The sequence below is a fragment of the Trichosurus vulpecula genome, chromosome 1, assembly GCF_011100635.1.
Source record: "Trichosurus vulpecula isolate mTriVul1 chromosome 1, mTriVul1.pri, whole genome shotgun sequence".
NCBI lineage: Eukaryota > Metazoa > Chordata > Mammalia > Diprotodontia > Phalangeridae > Trichosurus > Trichosurus vulpecula.
The window spans coordinates 399163813-399183394 of NC_050573.1; the positions used below are offsets into that span (position 1 = coordinate 399163813).

At 37.9% G+C, this 19582-nt stretch overlaps 1 protein-coding gene across 1 annotated transcript in view; it reads left to right on the forward strand.

Moving 5' to 3' along the window:
* The window catches only part of DNAJC21 (DnaJ heat shock protein family (Hsp40) member C21), a 33526-nt gene extending 25814 nt beyond the window's left edge, over positions 1 to 7712 (forward strand). Inside the window, 3 exon segments of the mRNA XM_036754419.1 lie at positions 1213 to 1388; positions 6521 to 6596; positions 7220 to 7712. Of these exon segments, the coding sequence (XP_036610314.1) occupies positions 1213 to 1388; positions 6521 to 6596; positions 7220 to 7384 (417 nt within the window). The 3' untranslated portion in view covers positions 7385 to 7712.
* Positions 7713 to 19582: the final 11870 nt, after the last annotated feature.

The window sequence follows — 19582 nt, forward strand, 5'->3', positions numbered from 1 at the left end:
ATTTGTCTTTCCTAGTAAAGCCACATAGAAAGTTCTGTGTCCTTGTTTGGTAATAACTTAGCATGTTGAACTTCGTTGAGCTTGTTTCCGTGTCTGTAAAATGGAGTAGTGGCATCTGTCCTACCTACCTTGCAGGGTCGTTTATTAGAAAAAAATTATGAACATATACAAAGTAGGACAGAAAAAGGAAATTGTACATGAAGGCATAAATTTCTCTTTATTATGTCTTGCTTTTCCGCTTAAAAAAAAATAAAGCTTTGTAATGAATGTGCATAGTCAAGCAAAGCAAATTCCCACATTGGCCATGTCCAAAAATGTATGCGGCATTCTGCACCATCCATGAACACATTATCTCTCTGTCAAGAAGTGAGTAGAGTGTTTGTTTCCTTGTTGTCCACTGGAATCACTGCATTGATTAGAATTCCTAAGTCTTTCAAAATTTTTTTTTCTTTACAGTGTTATTGAATAAATTATTTCCTGGGTTCTGTTCTCTTCACTATCTTTGATTTCCTTGGGGTTATAAGCCTACTAATGGTATTGTTGGGTCAAAGGGTGAGCAATTTTTGGCATAGTTCCAAATTGCTTTCTAGAACTTCTGGACCAATTCAGAGTTCTTCCAGCAGTGCATTGGTGAACCTGTTTTGCTGTAGCCCCTCCAACAAATCATTATTTTCTTTTCCCTTGCAAGGTATTTTTTTTTTCCCAGAGATTGAATGAGATAATATGTAAGAAGTTGCTTTTATGGACAAAAATTGATTTTGGACCAAACTTGTGATTTTATTAATGTAGGGGACACCATTTCCCAGTACAGATCAATAGCTTCTTGGCAATTTAAAGTCTTAAGTGTTGCCTGGAGCATTGAAGAATCACATGATTTTCTTAGAGAGTCACATAGCCCGTATATGTCAGAGGCATCACTTGAACTCAGGCCTTCCAAGTCCAGCTTTCTATTCACTATTTCATCCTGCCTGTCTTTGGAAATTTAAAAGCATTTACATAAGAGCTTTATAGGTGATGCATAATAATAGTGGTAACGTGATGGTATCATTGCATAGTATTAAATACCATAGTATTGTTGCTATGTGTTATACAACACCATGACAGTTCTGAATGAAGAGGGTTTTGAAGATAACTGGAAAGTTGCCATTATGTGGCCAAGATCTTTTCATTGTCCTAATTCCATTAAGATGGTGTTCATTCTTCTTTATATAGATATATGATGACAACTTCAATAAAGATGAGCTTGTAGATGAAGTGATTGTTGAATCTAAAGAAGCTACCAGCACGAGTGAGAAGAGCACCAAAGGATTGGAAGACAGTACCCAGGAAAAGGTCATTGTTTCAGAAGCTGATGAGCAGTCTGAAGATCCCAAAAGGGCAGAAAAAAAGTAAGGTCTTTGCTTTTTTCTTAAATTTGTTCATTGTTTTGTGCTTCCTCAAATGTTGTCCCTTTTTCATTGTGAAATAAAAATAAGCTTCCTCATTTTCTTAAGAATCTTTCATCAAGCGAGGTCGAGCCAAGATGGCAAAGTGAAAGCAGAGACTCGCCTCAGCTCTCCCCCAAACCCCTTCAAATACCTCTAAAAAGTGACTGAACAAATTCTAGAGTGGCAGAACCCATAAAGAAACAGAGTGAGGCAGATTTCCAGTTCAGAACAACCTGGAAGGTCAACAGGAAGGGTCTATTGCACTGGGCTGAGAGAGGAGTACAGTCTAGCTCAAGCCATGCCAGCCTAGGCCTGGCCCCAGCAAAGTCAGAGCAGGTCTCAGGGGCCTGAATCACTGGCAGTAGTGGTGGTTTCCAGACTTCTCAGCCCATTGATGCTAGAGACAACTTAGAAGGTCAGAACTGGATGAGAGAGTAGTGCGGTCCAGTGCAGGGTGTGCCAATACAACCCTGGCCCCAGCAAACTAGGAGCAGGCCTTGGGAGAGACTGAATTGGCAGCAGGAGTGGTGGCAGCAGTGGCAGCAGCTGTTTCTAGAGCTATCAGCCTACATATGGAATGTTTGAAAGTCACCTATTTTGACTTCTGGGAGCCAAGATGGTGGAGTAAACAGTAAGTCATTCTCACTCTCCTTTATTGACCTTGAGAAACCCAGAGAATATTGCCCCAGGAGAAACCCTGGAATAGTGGAGCCAGTGGAAAGACAGGGTGCAGCAGTTTTTTAGCTCAGAAGGCTAGAGGGATTAAGGGAAAGGTCCTTCTTGCTGAGGCTGAAGGGGACCAGTACAGGACGGGAGGTGTCCCAGCAAGCCAGCGGCAAGGCCCACCTCAGCAAACCAGTGGGAGACCCTGAGCCCCAGGGTGGAGGAACGGGCACGTGCCAATGCCGGAAACACACCAGCCACCACCACCACCTCCGGGTAAGCTACTAGATCACTGCAGCCCCTGGCTGCCAGCACCTGAGGCCCCAGCACACAAAACTAATAATCAGGCTCCTAGCCCCCAGCACAAGAAGCTGGGAACAGTACCCCCTGTGTGCCAGAAGCAGAGGTCAACTTTAAAAGCCAGAAAAAAGGCAAACCACATGAGCAAAAAGCAACCAAGAAAAACAATGACCATAGAGAAGTATCTTGGTGATAGGAAAGATCAGAACACAAATTCAGGAGAAGATGACATTGTTAACATACCCACATCCAAAAGTTCAAAAGAGAATACGAACTGGTCTCAAGCCCAAAAAGTCTTCTTGGAAGAGCTCAAGAAGGATTTTAAAAGTCAAATAAGAGAGGTAGAAGAAAAATTGAACAATTCCTTTAAAAAGACAGTGGACAAAATGGAAAAAAGTACACTGAAGAAAACAACTCCTTAAAAAAGTAGAATTGGGCAAATGGAAGCTAACGACTCTATGAGTCATCAAGAATCAGTCAAACAAAATCAGACAAATCAAAACAAAAATGAAGACTCTCACCAGGCAGTGAAATATGTGCACAGGTAGAGGAGGGGACCAGTAGAGATTGCAGCAGAAGAACATAGGGATAAAAATGCCGCCTCTGCTCCACACGTTGAAATAAGCAGTAGTAACTCAGGTTTTGCCTTGGGATTTTTTTTTCTGATTGATATCATGTTCGTATTAAGCCTGTAATTTGATAACCAATAGCCCAGCATCACCATGCCCTCCTCCTTACTACCAGGGAGGACTATAGCCACCAAGCTGTACTATGCACATGATGGATGCTCAATAAAAGGTTAAACTGATAAGTCTATAACAGGACTGGTTTGAAATAATTTTATTTTTGCTTCTACAGAGTCATAGATCTAGAAAGAAACCCAGGGGCTTTGTTCTTAACTTAAACTTACCATCCTATAAGGATAGTAGTTGTTTAACTTTTTCTTAATTTTCAGAGAAAGATATTTGGTCACATATTTTGTATTTCAACCAAAAAGCCTTTATTAAGCACCTGCTTTCATTGGGGTGTATGGGAATGGGTTGCTAGACATTACACAAATTGAAGTGGACAAGTATAGTCTTGAACTCAAAATGCATGCCACCTGAGCCTGATGATCCTGAAAGACAAAGATAGAGAGAGAAACCTGGCCAACCCCACCTGTGGTCTGTGACTCTTGCCCTTGTCCTCCAGTAAATTATTCACAGGAAGTCTATTCAGTGCCCTGGGGGTCTTCTGTTGTCCTCTTTATGTTGTGTGGTATCAGCAGTTACATATGCTATCTATTGGTTGTCCTCACCATACCACTAGTCTCACTTTCTTCTGGTCAGATATTCCCCACCCCCTTGCTGTAATTTCTTTTCTTTTCAAAAAAAAAAAAAATTACTGCTTTTTTTCTTTCTTTCTTTTTTTGGACATCACTCACTTCTCAGTGACTCCTCACTTCTTGTAACAAATGTGCATAGTTGAATCTGAATCTGCACTCTGCTGAGGATTGGGAGGTACTTCATCCATTTTGATTAATCACTGCATTGATTAGATTTCTGAAGTGTTTTAAAGTTGTTTCCTTTATATCAGGGATTCTTATCTCTTGAAGGTTGTGAACCCTTTTTGGCAGTTTAATGAAAGCTATGGATTTTTTTCTCAGAATGTTTTTAAAAAATTTGAAGGAAATGCTAAATTTCTCTTAGAAGTTAATGAAAATAAAGATTTAATGTTTTTCTCATCCAAGTTTATGAACCTCCTACTTTATAGTTTTGTGGTCATTATATAAAATTTTCTCCTTATTTCTGCAACATTTCAAACAAGTCTTCTCAAATTTCTCTGAATTCTTCATTTCTTACGTATAATAATATTCTATTACATTTGTGTATCACAATTTGTGCAGCTATCTACCTATCCGTGGGTACCTATGTTGTAGGTTTTTGGCCTGGCACATAGCAAAGTTTCTTTTGGACTGATTGACTTTTATAAAAAGTGCTACTATAAATATTTTTGTATATATGGGAAGTTTCCCTTTTTCACTGACTTCCTTGCAGTATAAGGCCATATGTTGTATTGCTGGAACAAAGGCATTATGCAATTTAGTGACATTTTGGGTGTAATTCCAGATATTCCTGAATGGTTAGACTATTTCACAGATTCACCAATAGTGCCTATTTTTCTATAGCCCCTTCTGTTTACAATTTTTGTCTTTCATATCTTTACCAATTTGATCAAGGTTTGAGATACTACTTACAGGTTATTTTTATTTGTATTTCTCTATTAATTATTTAGAACAATCTTTTGATAGCTTCACTTGAAAACTGCACACATACATACTATATATGTATGTATGTGTGTGATTAGATCTTTATCAGAGATCTTTGCTCAGGCTTCTGTTACTCTTATATAATTTATTTAGTTTTTCCTGCATAATTTTTGTTTATGATATGTTTGTAGTCTGCTCCTCCTCTCCAAGTGTCTTTCTGTTGCCATACTGTTCAACATATATAATCTTCTTCAATAGTCATATGTAGCTTATGTACTATTTGTAAAAATATCTTATTTAAAGTCTATGGGGACTAACATTTTAGAGATTACCTTTAAAAGTTTATACACCTTTTTAAGATAAGCTACATGCTAAGTAAAGGTACCTTCCTAAGTCTAGTAACTATATATTGTAGATGAAAATTCTTTCATCATATTTTGCCATTAACTTTTTTTTTTAAATTAGTTTTTTTTCAGTGAACAAAAATCTATTTAAGTTTTCTTCTACTTTCCCCTCCTGCATGGGAAAAAGAAAAAAAAAACACTGAACCAAATATTCATAGTGAAGGAAGACAAATTCTTGCATTGACTGATGTCCAAAAATTATAAATTTTATTCTGTAGCCTAAATCTATCACCACTTTTTCAGGAGGTGGGTAGCATGCTTTGTCATAGGTACTGTGGAAACAAATGTCATACACGGGGCCTGCAACACCCCCTAGTGAGGACTGAACCAGATTAAAATATGATTGAGAAATATTTAACAAAATAATAAAGCATAGATAACATTAATATGTGGTGTTCTATCCAGTCCCTGGGGATCTTTATGTACAGTTAGTGGCCCTGTTTCTGTTTGAGTTTGACGCCACTGCTTTGTGATCTTGTTTGATCAGTGCATCAGTCAGAGTTCTTAAGTCTTTCAGAGTTGTTTTTCTTTATAATGTTGTTGTCACCGTATAAATTGTTTTCCTTCCTCTGCTTACTTCATTCTGAGTCAATTCATACAAGACTTCCCAGTTTACTCTGAATCAGTCCCTTTCAATATTTCCTACAGTACAACTCACTTTCTGTGATGACATAAGAGCTGAAACTGCTATCCTAATGTAGACTTTGACATTTTGCCATAGGTGGTCTCTAAAACGTTACTTAGTTTTTTCCATAAATCAAAGTCTGCTCAAATCTTTATGCTTATTTTCTTAGGTAAATGAGGGAATTCAGTTTATTCAACAAGCATTTATTAAGCACCTACTCCATGCTGGGTTCTCTGCTGGGCACTGGGGATACCAAGAAAATCAATCCCTGCCCACAGGAAGCTTACGTTATGCTGGGCATTTAAAGATAAGGAGCAATGAAATGACTCAGGAAGAGAGAAGGCATAATTGAATTAGAGGAGTGTTCATGAATTGGAAGTACAATAGAAGGGGCCTAGTGGGAATTGGCAGGTAATTTTTTGTTTAAGAGTTGAATGTGGATGAGATAAACAAAAGGGAGGGGGTCCTTTTGACTGGTGAGAGTTACGGAGACTAGTGTGAGTAAAAAAAAGTGCTAGAAAATATTGGAGATTTGCTTTCTGAATAATTTTGTTTCTATTTTTATTTGTTTCCTCAATGACATAATTTGGAGTAAATCTCTAAAAAGCTTAATTCCACTTTAAAATGATAGTATATATTTATGTATATATATGTATATATATATATATACATATATATACACATATACATGTGTATATGTAATTTACTGACATTTGTGATTGATGAGAGGTTTAATTAAACAAATTCATTAAAAACCTTTTAAATGCTTCACATTCCTTGATGATTATGCTATAGGAATGAAAATGTGCCCAGTTTGAGTCAAATACACTAAATATTTCACTTTTCTTTTTAGTATTCCAAAACCCAAAGGAAAGAAAGCCAAGGATTTGAAAAAGTCTGTCAAAACATCTGATGAACAACAAGTAGAGGTAGGTAGAAACCGTTTGTAAATCTTCTTGGTATAGAGATTGATATATTAGCAGTGTTTATTTTTCCCCTTGAATATAAATGTTACCTGAGTAACCCTGAAGTTGCAGAAGAAAGAAAAGGGGCCCTTCTTCATTGGGTATTTTGTCTTGTCTGGTACATAGGTGCTTTATAAATGCTAGCTAAGTGTAAGGATAATCTTGGTGCTCTGGGGCCCAATGTTGAAACATGTGCCAAAGGCATACTTCTCTTTACCAAGCTGGATGTGAAGCCCTTGTTGGTATGTGCTTATGATAGTTGGGCTCTTTTTCATGGTTTGTGGTTTAAATCACTTTGAAAACTTAAAGACTTAGATTAAAAAAAAAAATCCTCCAAGTAGCACTATTCTGAATTTTCCTGGGGTTAAGTGTTTTTCTTCCCTGTGTGGGTGTAAGCTTTTGACTGTCTGCAGGGCTTTTAAATGTGGTGGAGAAGGATGCATCCTGCATCCTCCGGAAATATCATCTGAATTGAGTCTGAGTGTGTCAGAAACTAATTTGCTTTGAAGCAGTCTTAACATGAAATACAGAAAATGTTACCCAGTGGTAATATCTGCTTTTATTTCCACTTTTTTCCCTCCTTTTAGAGTGATGTTCCTATCCGATGTACAACCTGCCATGGTGAATTTTCATCTCGGAATAAACTGTTTGATCACTTGAAGGCCACAGGCCATGCTAGAGCTCCTTCTTCATCCTCTCTAAGTAATGCAGCCAGTGCCCGGAGCAAGAAAGAAAAACGTAAAAACCGATAGGCCTTCAACAGACAGTTTTACTCTTTGATTGTCTATAGAATTCAGAACCAAAACCTGGACTGAAAATGATCTAAGGAATTATTAAAAATGTAACACATCTATGGAATCTGCAGTTTCTTGCAGTAAGGATGAGTATTTTTATCTTGTATAAACATTTTTGTTTAATATATTTTTTTTAAACATTTCAGTGACTGATTTACACTTTTGCTGTCTCAGTTGAATGGAAATTCTAAAATGGATGAAATACTCTAAATCTCATCTTCTTGATTTATTTCTGGTTCATGTGGGTCAGAAATGTACAGAGGGGAAATAAATTATTTTAACACATGGTCTTTTCCTGTTCTGTTTTCTGATTTTTCCTTTAAGCAGCCTAGTCATCTTTATCCTAGTCTGTTTTAAGTTGTGTTTCATAGCTGGAGTAAGGAGAGCTCTGGGGCAAGTAGGAGGCTTGAAGACTGTTATGATTTTAAAATTAATTTTTGAAGTATTGGTCAAGGAGATGGGTAAATAGGAAAGAGAGATGATTGAAAACCAGTGGTAGTGCTCAAGGTTAGTAGAACTAACTCTTTAATGTATAGCTCTAATCCAATGTGGTGTTTTAGTAGCAATATGAAAATTGGGCACATTTCTTAATTTTTCAGATCTGAAATTTGAAATAAGGTGGCTGAATAGAAATGTATTCATATTACATTTTGTCCTTGGGCACAGTGACAGCCATAAAATAGGATGGAGCAAGTAGCAGATGGTTCAGAATTTATTATGTAAAGCGATTTTTTAGCAAGGTTGTTTCTACATTACACAGTTTTTAGACTGTCAGAAGGATAGATTCTGGCAATGATAAATCTTAGACTGTTTTTATACTAAGACAAGATTTTCTGGACTTACCGACAGTATTAGAGTAATTTTATTTGGGATTTACATGAGAATGATGTTCTTGTTAACCTCTGAAAGAAAGGATAGAAGATAAGGAATAGGAAGGAAAAGAGAAGCAATAGGATGCCAGAAACAAGGATGGCTGTTATAACTAGGTGTTATCTGGTCTTTAAAAATGTGCTGATCAGTGACAAGTCACAGTCTGAATAAAACAAATGATTCATAATCAGGACTCAACCATGTCTTAAAATACGTTCTCCAGAAATCCAAATTTGGCAGGGAGGGGAAGGACAGACAAGAGATGACTCTATTCAAGAAAGTCACCTCTTCCTTCAATACTTGGAAGTTATACACCTTCAGTAAACATGCAGAATGATCCTCAGAAGATTAATTGCTAAAACTACATTGACCACAATGGCAATTCTCTGGAAACCTTAAAGGGTCTTACCAGTTTTTGATAAGTTATGATGAATCTGATGTTTATTTCAAAGTATATTTTCTAGCTTAAAAATTGGCAATATTTTAAATTTCTATTTAGGGCTATTTACTCCTTATTTTGTTTTGCCTCTCTACTTTTTCTTTAAAAAAATGTTTCTTTGTAAGTTTTTGTTTTTACGTTGAGCTAACTAGGTGACAGTGGGAAATCAGAAAGGCCTGAATTAGAATTTTGCCTCGGATACTTACTCGCTGTTGATCCTGGGCAAACCATTTAACCTCTCTAGGCCTCAGTTTCTTCATCTGTAAAATGGGGAAAATGATCTTCAGGCTTATTGTGAGGGTCAAATTAGATAATATATGTGAAATACTTAGGTGCTATATAAATGCTAGCTATTATTATATCACCTTAGTTTCTATATACACCTTTGCTCTTTTCTCTACCCACTAAGCCATTCCTTGTAACAAAGAATATAAAAGGAAGGGAGAAAGAGTAGTTCTATAAAACTAACCAAAACATCAACTATATCTGATAGTATAAAAAATGTTATGCATCCACCCATCATTCCTCACCTGGAAAGAAGGGAAGGAGGTGCATTTTCTGTATCTGGGGCCTACCTTGGTCATTATAATTAATTATACAGGGTTCATTTTGTGGTTGTTCTATGATGTCATTGTGTGTAATGTTTTACTAACCATTTACTTCTGAATTGGTTCATGTAAGTCTTCCTATTCTTTGAATTCTTCCTATTCATTGCTTCTCAATGTATGGTAATATTCCATAACATTCATGAGCCACAACTTGTTTTTGCATTGCATTACTCAGTCAATGGGCACCTACATTGTTTATAGTTTTTTGCTGCAACAAAAAATTCTGCTATGAATCATACTTGGGTGTATATGGGAATTTTCTGTCTTTGATTCCTTGGGATATGTGCCCAGTGGTGTAATATCTGAGCCAAAGGTATGGAACTTCCAGCTTTTTAATCTTTCATTAACATTTCTAGGTCTTCTGATCCTAAAGGTCCATCCTATCAACTCTCTTTGTCCTTGCCTTTTTCATTTTTCTCTTCCAAATTCCTTACACTGTTAGAAACCGACAAATTTAAGATTCTCAGTTCCTCTCTATCCTCCTGTTTGCTGTCCAAAGGAACTTCCAGCTTTCTGCTTTGAACTGATTAAATGACTACTACATTGTCGTGGTATTGGTCTAGGGAGAGATTAGCCACTGCTATAGTTGCCCACTTACTTCAAGAACCTTGCAAATGTCCCTTGTACTACACAGTACTTGCTGGTACTGTATTATTAGCAATAAAATTCAACCATAATTTTTAAGACTCAGGATAGATATATTAAATTTAAAGGACATTAAATACTTTTTTTTAAGTTTTTAAAAACTTTTATTTATTTAATATATTTAGTTTTCAGCATTAATTTTCACAAGAGTTTGAATTACAAATTTTCTCCCCATTTCTACCCTCCCACCCACTCCCAGATGGTGTATATTTTGGTTGCCCCATTCCCCAGTCAGCCCTCCCTTCTGTCATCCTACTCCCCTCCCATCCCACTTTTCCTTCTTCTCTTGTAGGGCAAGATAAATTTCTACACCCCATTGCCTGTGTATCTTATTTCCTAGTTGCACGCAAAAACTTTTTTTTTTTGTTTTTGAACGTCTGTTTTTAAAACTTTGAGTTCCAAATTCTCTCCCCTCTTCCCTTCCCACCCACCCTCCCTAAGAAGGCCAGCAATTCAACATAGGCCACATGCGTATTATTATGTAAAACCCTTCCACAATACTCATGTGTTGTGAAAGATTGACTATGTTTTGCTCCTTCCTAACCTATCCCCCTTTATTGAATTTTCTCCCTTGACCCTGTTCCTTTGCGAAAGTGTTTGTTTTTGATTACCTCCTCCCCCTGTCTGCCCTCCCTTCTATTGTCCCCCTCTTTTTTATCTTCTTCCTCCTTCTTTCCTGTGGGGTAAGATACCCAATTGAGTGTGTATGGTATTCCCTCCTCAGGTCAAATCCGATGAGAGCAAGATTTACTCATTCTTCCTCACCTGCCCCCTCTTCCCTTCCTACAGAACTGCTTTTTCTTGCCACTTTTATGTGAGATTATTTACCCCATTCTATCTCTCCCTTTCTCTCTCTCTCAATATATTTCTCTCTTATCCCTTAATTTGATTTTATTTTTTTTAGATATCATCCCTTCATATTTAACTCACCCTGTGCCCTCTGTCTATATATATATACATATACATATATATACATACATTTATATACATATATATACACATACACCCACACATATACATACATAGACACACACACATGTATATATATACATACACACATATATATGCATATTCCTTTCAGTTACTATGATACTGAGGTCTCATGAATCATACACATCATCTTTCCATGTAGGAATGTAAACAAAACAGTTCAACTTTAGTAAGTACCTTATGATTTCTCTTTCTTGTTTACCTTTTCATGCTTCTCTCGAGTCTTGTGTTTGAAAGTCACATTTTCTATTCAGATCTGGTCTTTTCACTGAGAAAGCTTGAAAGTCCTCTATTTTATTGAAAGTCAATATTTTGCCTTGGAGCATGATACTCGGTTTTGCTGGGTAGGTGATTCTTGGTTTTAATCCTAGCTCCATTGACCTCTGGAATATCATATTCCAAGACCTTCAGTCCCTTAATGTGGAAGCTGCTAGATCCTGTGATATCCTGATTGTTTTTCCACAATACTCAAATTGTTTCTTTCTGGCTGCTTGTAGTATTTTCTCCTTGACCTGGGAACGCTGGAATTTGGTGACAATATTCCTAGGAGTTGTCTTTTTGGGATCTTTTTGAGGAGGTGATCAATGGATTCTTTCAATTTCTATTTTACCCTCTGCCTCTAGAATATTAGGGCAGTTCTCCTTGATAATTCTTGAAAGATGATTTCAAGGCTCTTTTTTTTGATCATGGCTTTCAGGTAGTCCAATAATTTTTAAATGATCTCTCCTGGATCTATTTTCCAGGTCAGTGGTTTTTCCAGTGAGATAGTTCACATTGTCTTCCACTTTTTCATTCCTTTGGTTCTGTTTTATAATATCTTGATTTCTCACAAAGTCACTATCTTCCACTTGCTCCAATCTAATTTTTAAGGTAGTATTTTCCTTCAGTGGTCTTTTGGACCTCCTTTTCCATTTGGCTAATTCTGCCTTTCAAGGCATTCTTCTCCTCATTGGCTTTTTGGAGCTCTTTTGCCATTTGAGTTAGTCTATTTTTTAAGGTGTTGTTTTCTTCAGTATTTTTTTCCGTATTTTTTTGGGTCTCTTTTAGCAAGTCATTGACTTGTTTTTCATGGTTTTCTCACATCACTCTCATTTCTCTTCCCAATTTTTCCTCTACTTCTCTAACTTGATTTTCCAAATCGTTTTTGAGCTCTTCCATGGCCTGAGAGCAGTTCATGTTTTTCTTGGAGGCTTTCGATGTAGGCTCTTTGACTTTGTTGCCTTGTTCTGGCTGTATGTTTTGGTCTTCTTTGTCACCAAAGAAAGATTCCAAAGTCTGAGTCTGAATCTGAGTCCGTTTTCGCTGCCTGGCCATGTTCCCAGCCAACTTACTTGACCCTTGAGTTTTTTTGTTGGGGTATGACTGCTTGTAGAGTAAAGAGTACTTTGTTCCAAGTTTGAGGGTTTGCACCATTGATTTCAGAGCTATTTCTATATAACCAGCTCTGCCACACCAGCCCTCTTCCTTCCCCAAGAACCGCCAACCTGGACCTGATGCAAATCTTAAGCAGGCTCTTCACTCCTGCTCCAATCCGCCACTTAATTCCCCCCACCAGGTGGGCCTGGGGCTGGAAGCAGCTGAAGCTCTAGTTCTGTAGCTGCGCCTCCCCCCACTGCCGGAGTGGGGGTGGGAGGTGGTGGCCGAACTGCAAACTCTTTTCACTCTTTCCCCCGCCGCTTTTCCTACTAACCTTCTCTGTTGTCTTTGGTGTTTGTGGTTTGAGAAGTCTGGTAACTGCCACAGCTCACTGATTCAGGGCACTAGGGCCTGTTCTGCCTGGCTCCTGGTTTGGCTGGTCCTACCACGCCCAAGCTGAGCTCTGCTCCCCTCCACTCCGTGCGAGATAGGCTTCATCCAGCAACCATCCAGGCTGTCCCGGGCTGGAGCCCTGCTTTCCTCTGCTATTTTGTGGGTTCTGCAGTTCTAGAATTTGTTCAGAGCCATTTTTTCTAGGTTTTTGGAGGGACCTGGCGGGGAGCTCACACAAGTCCCTGCTTTCCAGCTGCCATCTTGGCTCTGCCCCCATTAAATACTTTTTAGTTAAAATCTTTGTAGGCCTTATGCTTTGAATTACAACTGCATTTAAGTTACAAGCATTTTCAATGCATTGAATAAAGTATTTTAAAGTTGTTGAGCAGAGCAGAAGCATGTTTGAAATTGCCATATATAAAATGTTCATCATATTTAATGATTGAAATTGTTTTCTAACGTTTAAGCCCAGAAACAGAAAAGGAAATGTGTACTTTAATTTCTATTAGCATGCATTCACAATTTAATTTGGGGTCAGTAGTGCTTGATGATGAGGATATAGGACCTAAGGACCTGGCCTTAGTGGGGAGGGAGTAGTTCCATTACCTTACCATACTTCATGAAGTCAAGCCAAAGCTTCACTTTAGTCATTTGAAGCACCCGTGAATTTTGCTCTTTTTCATGGTGAAGAGAGTGCCCCTTCCCCCTAGCCAACTGTTTAGCTCGTACCTATCCTTGGTTATGAGGTGTTAATGTGAGGATAGATAAGTGCAAAATCCTTTGAAATTGAAAAGCATTCTAGCCTTTTGGATTGATTTCATGAGACACTTAGAATGATCAGATCATAGACTGAGAGCTGGAAGGGATCTTAGAAATCATCTTGTCTAATTCTTCATTTTACAGGTGTGGAAACAGCCTCAGAGAGATGGGGTGACTTGTCCAATGTCATACAGGTTGGAAGTGGCAGAGCTGTGATTTGAACCTGATTCTCTTTTTAGTTCATTCATTTCCAAGTTAACTATCGCCTCTAGTATACTTTTAAGCAATTTGCTCCTGACACTGAAACATCTAGCAGACTTTTTAATATAATCCTTGAGCCATTAGCTTGGCACAGAACACACAAAGGAAGTTTTAAAAGGAGTTGCAGTTTTAAAAATGAACGAGGAACTCTGAAGCATTCCTGGTAGAGGTCACTTGTGGACACAAGGACACTGTGCAGCTCAATCTTGCAGCAGAAAAATGAACATTTTTCTTAGTTTTTTATTTTAATCCTTATGTGGTCCTGCGCATGCACTGTTTCTGCAGTCCAGATTCAGCATTATTAAATTTAAGGGTGTTTTTTTATTTTTAGAGGCCAGCAGTTTCCTGTATTAGAGATGATAAAATGATTTCACCCAATAAGATTAATTAACATTTTTAAAATTTTTACTGAGTAGATTAAAATTTAAGAGCTTAGAAGGGAACTTAGAGACCATCTAGGCCAAGTTTATGGTGGTGAAATGGAAATAACAATTGGTATGCAATCAGAGGATCTAGGTTCAGATCTGAGGTTTCCACTTTGGGTACATCACTTTGCCTCATTTCCACCTAATACCCATCAAGTCGGCAAATATTATGAAAAACAAAAACGACAGTGTTAGAAGAGACCACGCTGCTGGTGGATCTGTGAATTGGTACAACCATTCTGGAAAGTGACTTGGAAGTATTTACAAAAGATTGACCCGACTATGCCAGTGCTGGGCCTATAACATAAAAGAGATTAAAGAAAGAGGGAAAGGGCCTTTATGTGCAAAAATATAGCATCTATGGTGGTTTAAAAAAAAAAAGACTAACCCTGGAAGCTAAGGGGATGCTCATCAATTGAGGAAGGGCTGAATAAATTGTTGCATAGGAATGCGATGGAATATTTTTGTGCTGTAAGAAATCAGAGTAGGTAATTTCAAAGAGACATAGACTTATATGAGCTGATTCAGAGGGAGGTGGGCAGAAGAACAATTCATATTATAACATTAAAATTATGAAAATGAATAATCTTGAAGACGTATAAACTGATGAGGGAAATGAGTAGAACAATTTGTTTAATAGCAACAACACTGTCAAGATGAACAATCCTAAAAGCTGATTTATGATGGAGCATGCTGTCCACCTTCAGACTGAGGTAATGGATTTGGGGTGCAGAATGAGACATTTTTTTTAACATAGCCAATCAAGGAATTAATTTTTTTTAACTATCCATATTTGTTAGAAGGAATTTGGTCTTTTCTCTTTTTTCCTCCTGATGGAGTGGGGGGGGGGGCAGGAGAGAGAAAATAGATTTGTTAATTAAAAAATAAAAAAAAAAACCTTCCCTCATCACCCTCCTTGAAAGAAATGAAGGACTAGAAATAGATAAACTCTAAAGCTCCTTCCTGCTTGCAATCTAATCCTATGATCCCATAATTCTCACATCACAGGTGAGGAAGCTCACCCAAGATCACACAGCTCATCAGTGGTGACTGGACTCTAGCCTCAGGACTCCCAATCTATTGCTGTTTCTGCTGTGCCAGAGATTTTACTACACAAAAACATTTGCCATCCTTCTTCCCCAAGAAAAAAGCACCCCTCCTCAAAGGGGATAGTAGTGGGAAAATATTACTCTTATAAATGGGTTAAAATCTGATTTTCATTCCTAGCATATTTTATAGCCCACCATAATATCTTCTAAGTGATAGACATACATAACAAGCATTTTCCTGCTTTTAAAAAATCTCGTTTTATTTCATTGTGTAGTTGAGATATTATTAGGATTAGGGCAACTGAAAAGAGAGTGATGCACAAAGCAACCAATATCCTAAATGTATAACATAGTCTAGCAAAGAGAGGTGTCAGTGCATAGTGGATAGAGAGCTGACCTCAAAGCTAGGAAGATCTGAATTCCAATTTTGCCTCTGTTGTGTATTGGCTGTGAAATCTCAGCAAGTGACAACCATTCAGTGCTCAATGGAACTTTAAGATTGTAAATTACAGAAGAAGTGCTGACCTATATTGGTAGAGGTAATCTCGTATACCAATGAAATTATAGATCCAGTCCCTATCCATTTTCTATTTAAAAAAAAAAGATAATGAAAAAAATTTGCAAAAGCCTAACTTACATGAAACGCAACTTTTCTATTAAAAAAATATAATAAAAAATTCACAAAGGCCTTTCTAATAAATGAAACAAAACACAAATGAAACACAAAAAGCTAAAACTTGATAAATGTGCAACTTCAAAATTAACTTCTAAACAGCAATGGAATATAGCTTGAAGGTCAGGGATCTTAATGATGTTAGAAAGTTTAAGATTACCTCCTCCCTCCCCCCTGCAAAAACAAAAATGTTAAAATCTTTCAGTTGTCACAGTGTCTGGCATCTTCCTATATTGAAATGCCCTTCATTCCCACCCCAATGGGGATTGCTTTTCGAATGAAAAAATAATTTGAATGTCACCTAAAGGCTATGGAGGATATGTCTAATAATTTCCAGAAATGAAAAAGGTCAAGATAACTGGAGCTGAAGTAATGAGTTCGCCAGGTGGTAGAGACCTCCAAATATCTGCCTACTTGACTTAAAAATTTAGCAAGAAATAAAGTGTTCTAAAACTCCCTATCCTCCTCCTCCTCACACACACACACACACACACACACACACACACACACACACACACACACCCCTGCTGCCATTTTGGATGATCCAGTGGCTTCATTGTGGCATCATAATCTGTTTTCCTGCAGCCCGAGGTTTGTATGGAAAATAACAGTTGCCTTTTACTCTGCTTTCCTGAACACTTCTGAGTTAAAGGAAACACTAATCCTCAGAAAGCCCTTTGGGCTTCACAACAGAAGAGCATCTTGCCTTCTGTGAAATGGTTGAGACAGACTGTCTCATGTTCTACCTACACCCAAGCTACTTTGGGGCACATTGGTCCAAATGCTTTTTAGTATGCTGGCTTGTTTTTAGGATGCTTTGGCTTATTCAGCCTGAATTTATCTCTTTGGGCCTCAGTTTTCTCATCTCTAAAACGAAAGGCTCAGACTAAGAGATCTGTAAGGATCCTCATTTGTGGGCTTGTGACTCTACTGAACCCTAATATAAGAGAGATCGTTATTTCCATTGAATCAGATGATACTTTTCGACTCCAAGAAGTCATATTCTTTAGTTGGTTCATAAAAATTATTGATCCAATCCATTTAAGATTTATTTTAGCACAAAAGTCTCCTCACTTCTCAGAACCAAATGATGTCTTTTTCAACATTCAATTCCACTAAATAATGTTTTGGGGTTTTAATTCAATTCAACAAACAGTTAAGTGTTTACTATGGAATTAGGCAGTATGCTAAGTTCTGGGATACAAAGAAGAAAGTCTACTAATCCCTGACCTCGAGGAGCTTACATTCTGTTTTGGGGATGAGGGTGGGAATAGCATGTAAATAAGTAAATAAATTCAAAGAATACACAAATGAGTAAATAAATTCAAAGAATACACAAAATAATAAAAAGTAATTTCAAGAGGGAGAAGACTGTTAACTGGGAAATCTGAAATCTGAATTGTGTTTTGGAGTTAGTTGTGTAATGGGGAAGTGAGAAGTGGGTGCTCATCAGATGTGGGGGGATCTCTTCAAAAGCACTGAGGTAGAAAATTGTAAAGCCATGTATAGAGGAGACCCAGGAGGCCAGTTTAAGAGGAACAGAGAGAGCTGAAAAGGGAGTAATATGAAATGTCTGGAAAGGGAGCCAGACTGGACAGTTTTAAATGCCATGGTGAAGAGCTTGCACTTATCCTCTGTGGAACTGAGAGCCTGCGAGCCTAAGTCTGAAGTTTATTTGAAAGTGGTTTTAGCTAACTCTCCCTTTTCTTCTGAACAACTAACATGCTTGTCCTTTATTTACTGCTGACATTGGTCAGCTTTCCTTTTCTTGTTCAGTCATTTCAGTTATATTTGGCTCTTTGTGACCCCATTTAGGGTTTTCTTGGCAAAGATACTGGAGTGGTTTGCTATTTCCTTCTTCAGTTCATTTTACAAATGAGGAAACTGAGGCAAACAGGGTTAAGCGACTTGTCTAGGGTCACACAACTATTGTCTGAGGCTGGATTTGAACTCAGGAAAATGGCTTTCTGACTCCAGGACTGGTGCTCTATCCACAGCACCACCTAGCTGTAAGTAAAGTTATAGCTTTCCTTACCACAGCTGTAATCGATGTTCTACTCAGTCTTAGACTAGGTGAATGACCAGTCACAAGCAGTAATTTTAGTTTCTACAATATCCTAACGAAAGGACAGTATTTTACATACCACTTGCATGTCAGTAAATGCTAACCTAGGACTGAAAATCAAAGTAAATATAGAATATCTCCCAAACAAAGAATATTGACTTGTTTGATGTTTCTCAAACTGCTCGAAGACCAATTGCATTTTATTAATTTTATTTTGTATTAATTAACAAGAATTTATTTCTCTTCCTCCAGACTCCCTCCAATTTAAAAGGAAAAAAAACCTCCTTAAACAAATACACATAGTAAAGTGAAACAAATGCCTAAATTGTCCATGCCCCCCAAATATATGTCTTTATTCTGCACCCTGAATCCATCACCTCTCAATCAGGATATGGGTAGTATTACTTCATCATTGGTTCTCTGGAATCATGGTTAGTCATTGTGTTGATTGGAGTTCTTAACTCGTTCAAAGTGGTCTCTCTTTACAATGTTGTTATTATATAAATTGTTCTCCTGGTTCTGCTCACTTCCACTTTGCATCAGTTCACACAAGTCTTCCCAGGTTTCTTTAAAGCCATCACTTTTATCATTTCTTACTGCACAATAATTTTCCATTAAATTCAGATACCATGTGTTCAGCCTTTCTCCAATTAGTGAGCATCTCTTTAGTTTCCTATTCTTTGTTACCACAAAAAGCTGCAATAACTGTTTTTGTACATGTGGATTAATTACATTTTATCTTGTCTTTCCTGGTTACTTTCTTTGAGCCAGAAGCAGCAATTTGACGTTAGCTAACACATATCTAACATTGGCAGTCTGTGCTTGTAGGAGTTTGCAATAATACAGAAAAGTCTTGGTTCAGTGCCTAAAGTGCATTTTAGCTGAGGAAGCCAAAGATCTCCAGAGTGAGGCTCATAGAAGCCAGGGATACAGCTTGGGCAGAGTACTTCTGTCTCACACTTGTCATTTGGAAAGGAGGTGGAATATCTCAGGAATATTTCAACCCGAGACTGTATTTTTAAAATGCTTTTCCAGGTCAACTACAGCAGGAAGTTCTGAATCAAGAGGGTTCTTTCTTAAATGGGCTGCTCACACCAGCACAGAACCTGGTACAAAGGAGGCCCTTGATAAATGTGTATTAGATTGATTGATGATTGATTGGCCTGAGGCAACCTTATGAAGTCTGTCTATGGTGCTCTTTCACTTGTCAGAAGCTCTATTCAGTACCCTTTCCGCCTCTTCTTACCTTCAGATTCAGGTAACTCACAGTCTAGTCTAGGGGTGGGGAACCTGCAGCCTTGAGGCCTGAATCCTAAGGAGTTGGTCTGCAAAATTTGGATTCAGTCAAAAGGCCTCACTTAAGGATCTAGAAAGCCACATGCCGCCTCCAGGCCTCAGGTTCCCCACCCCTGGCCCTAATCTCTAGGGCCCTCTTTTGCCCAGGAGACAGGTACAGTGGGATAAACCTCACTCCCATCAAAATTTCCCAGTTCTATGTTTTAGGGTTGAGGCCCATTCCTTCAGTGCCCTGACAGGACCATGGAGTCAGAGAATCTGAGTTCAAATGCTGCCTTTGTCTCTTATTCCTTATATGACCTTGGGTATGTGACTATACCTCTATGG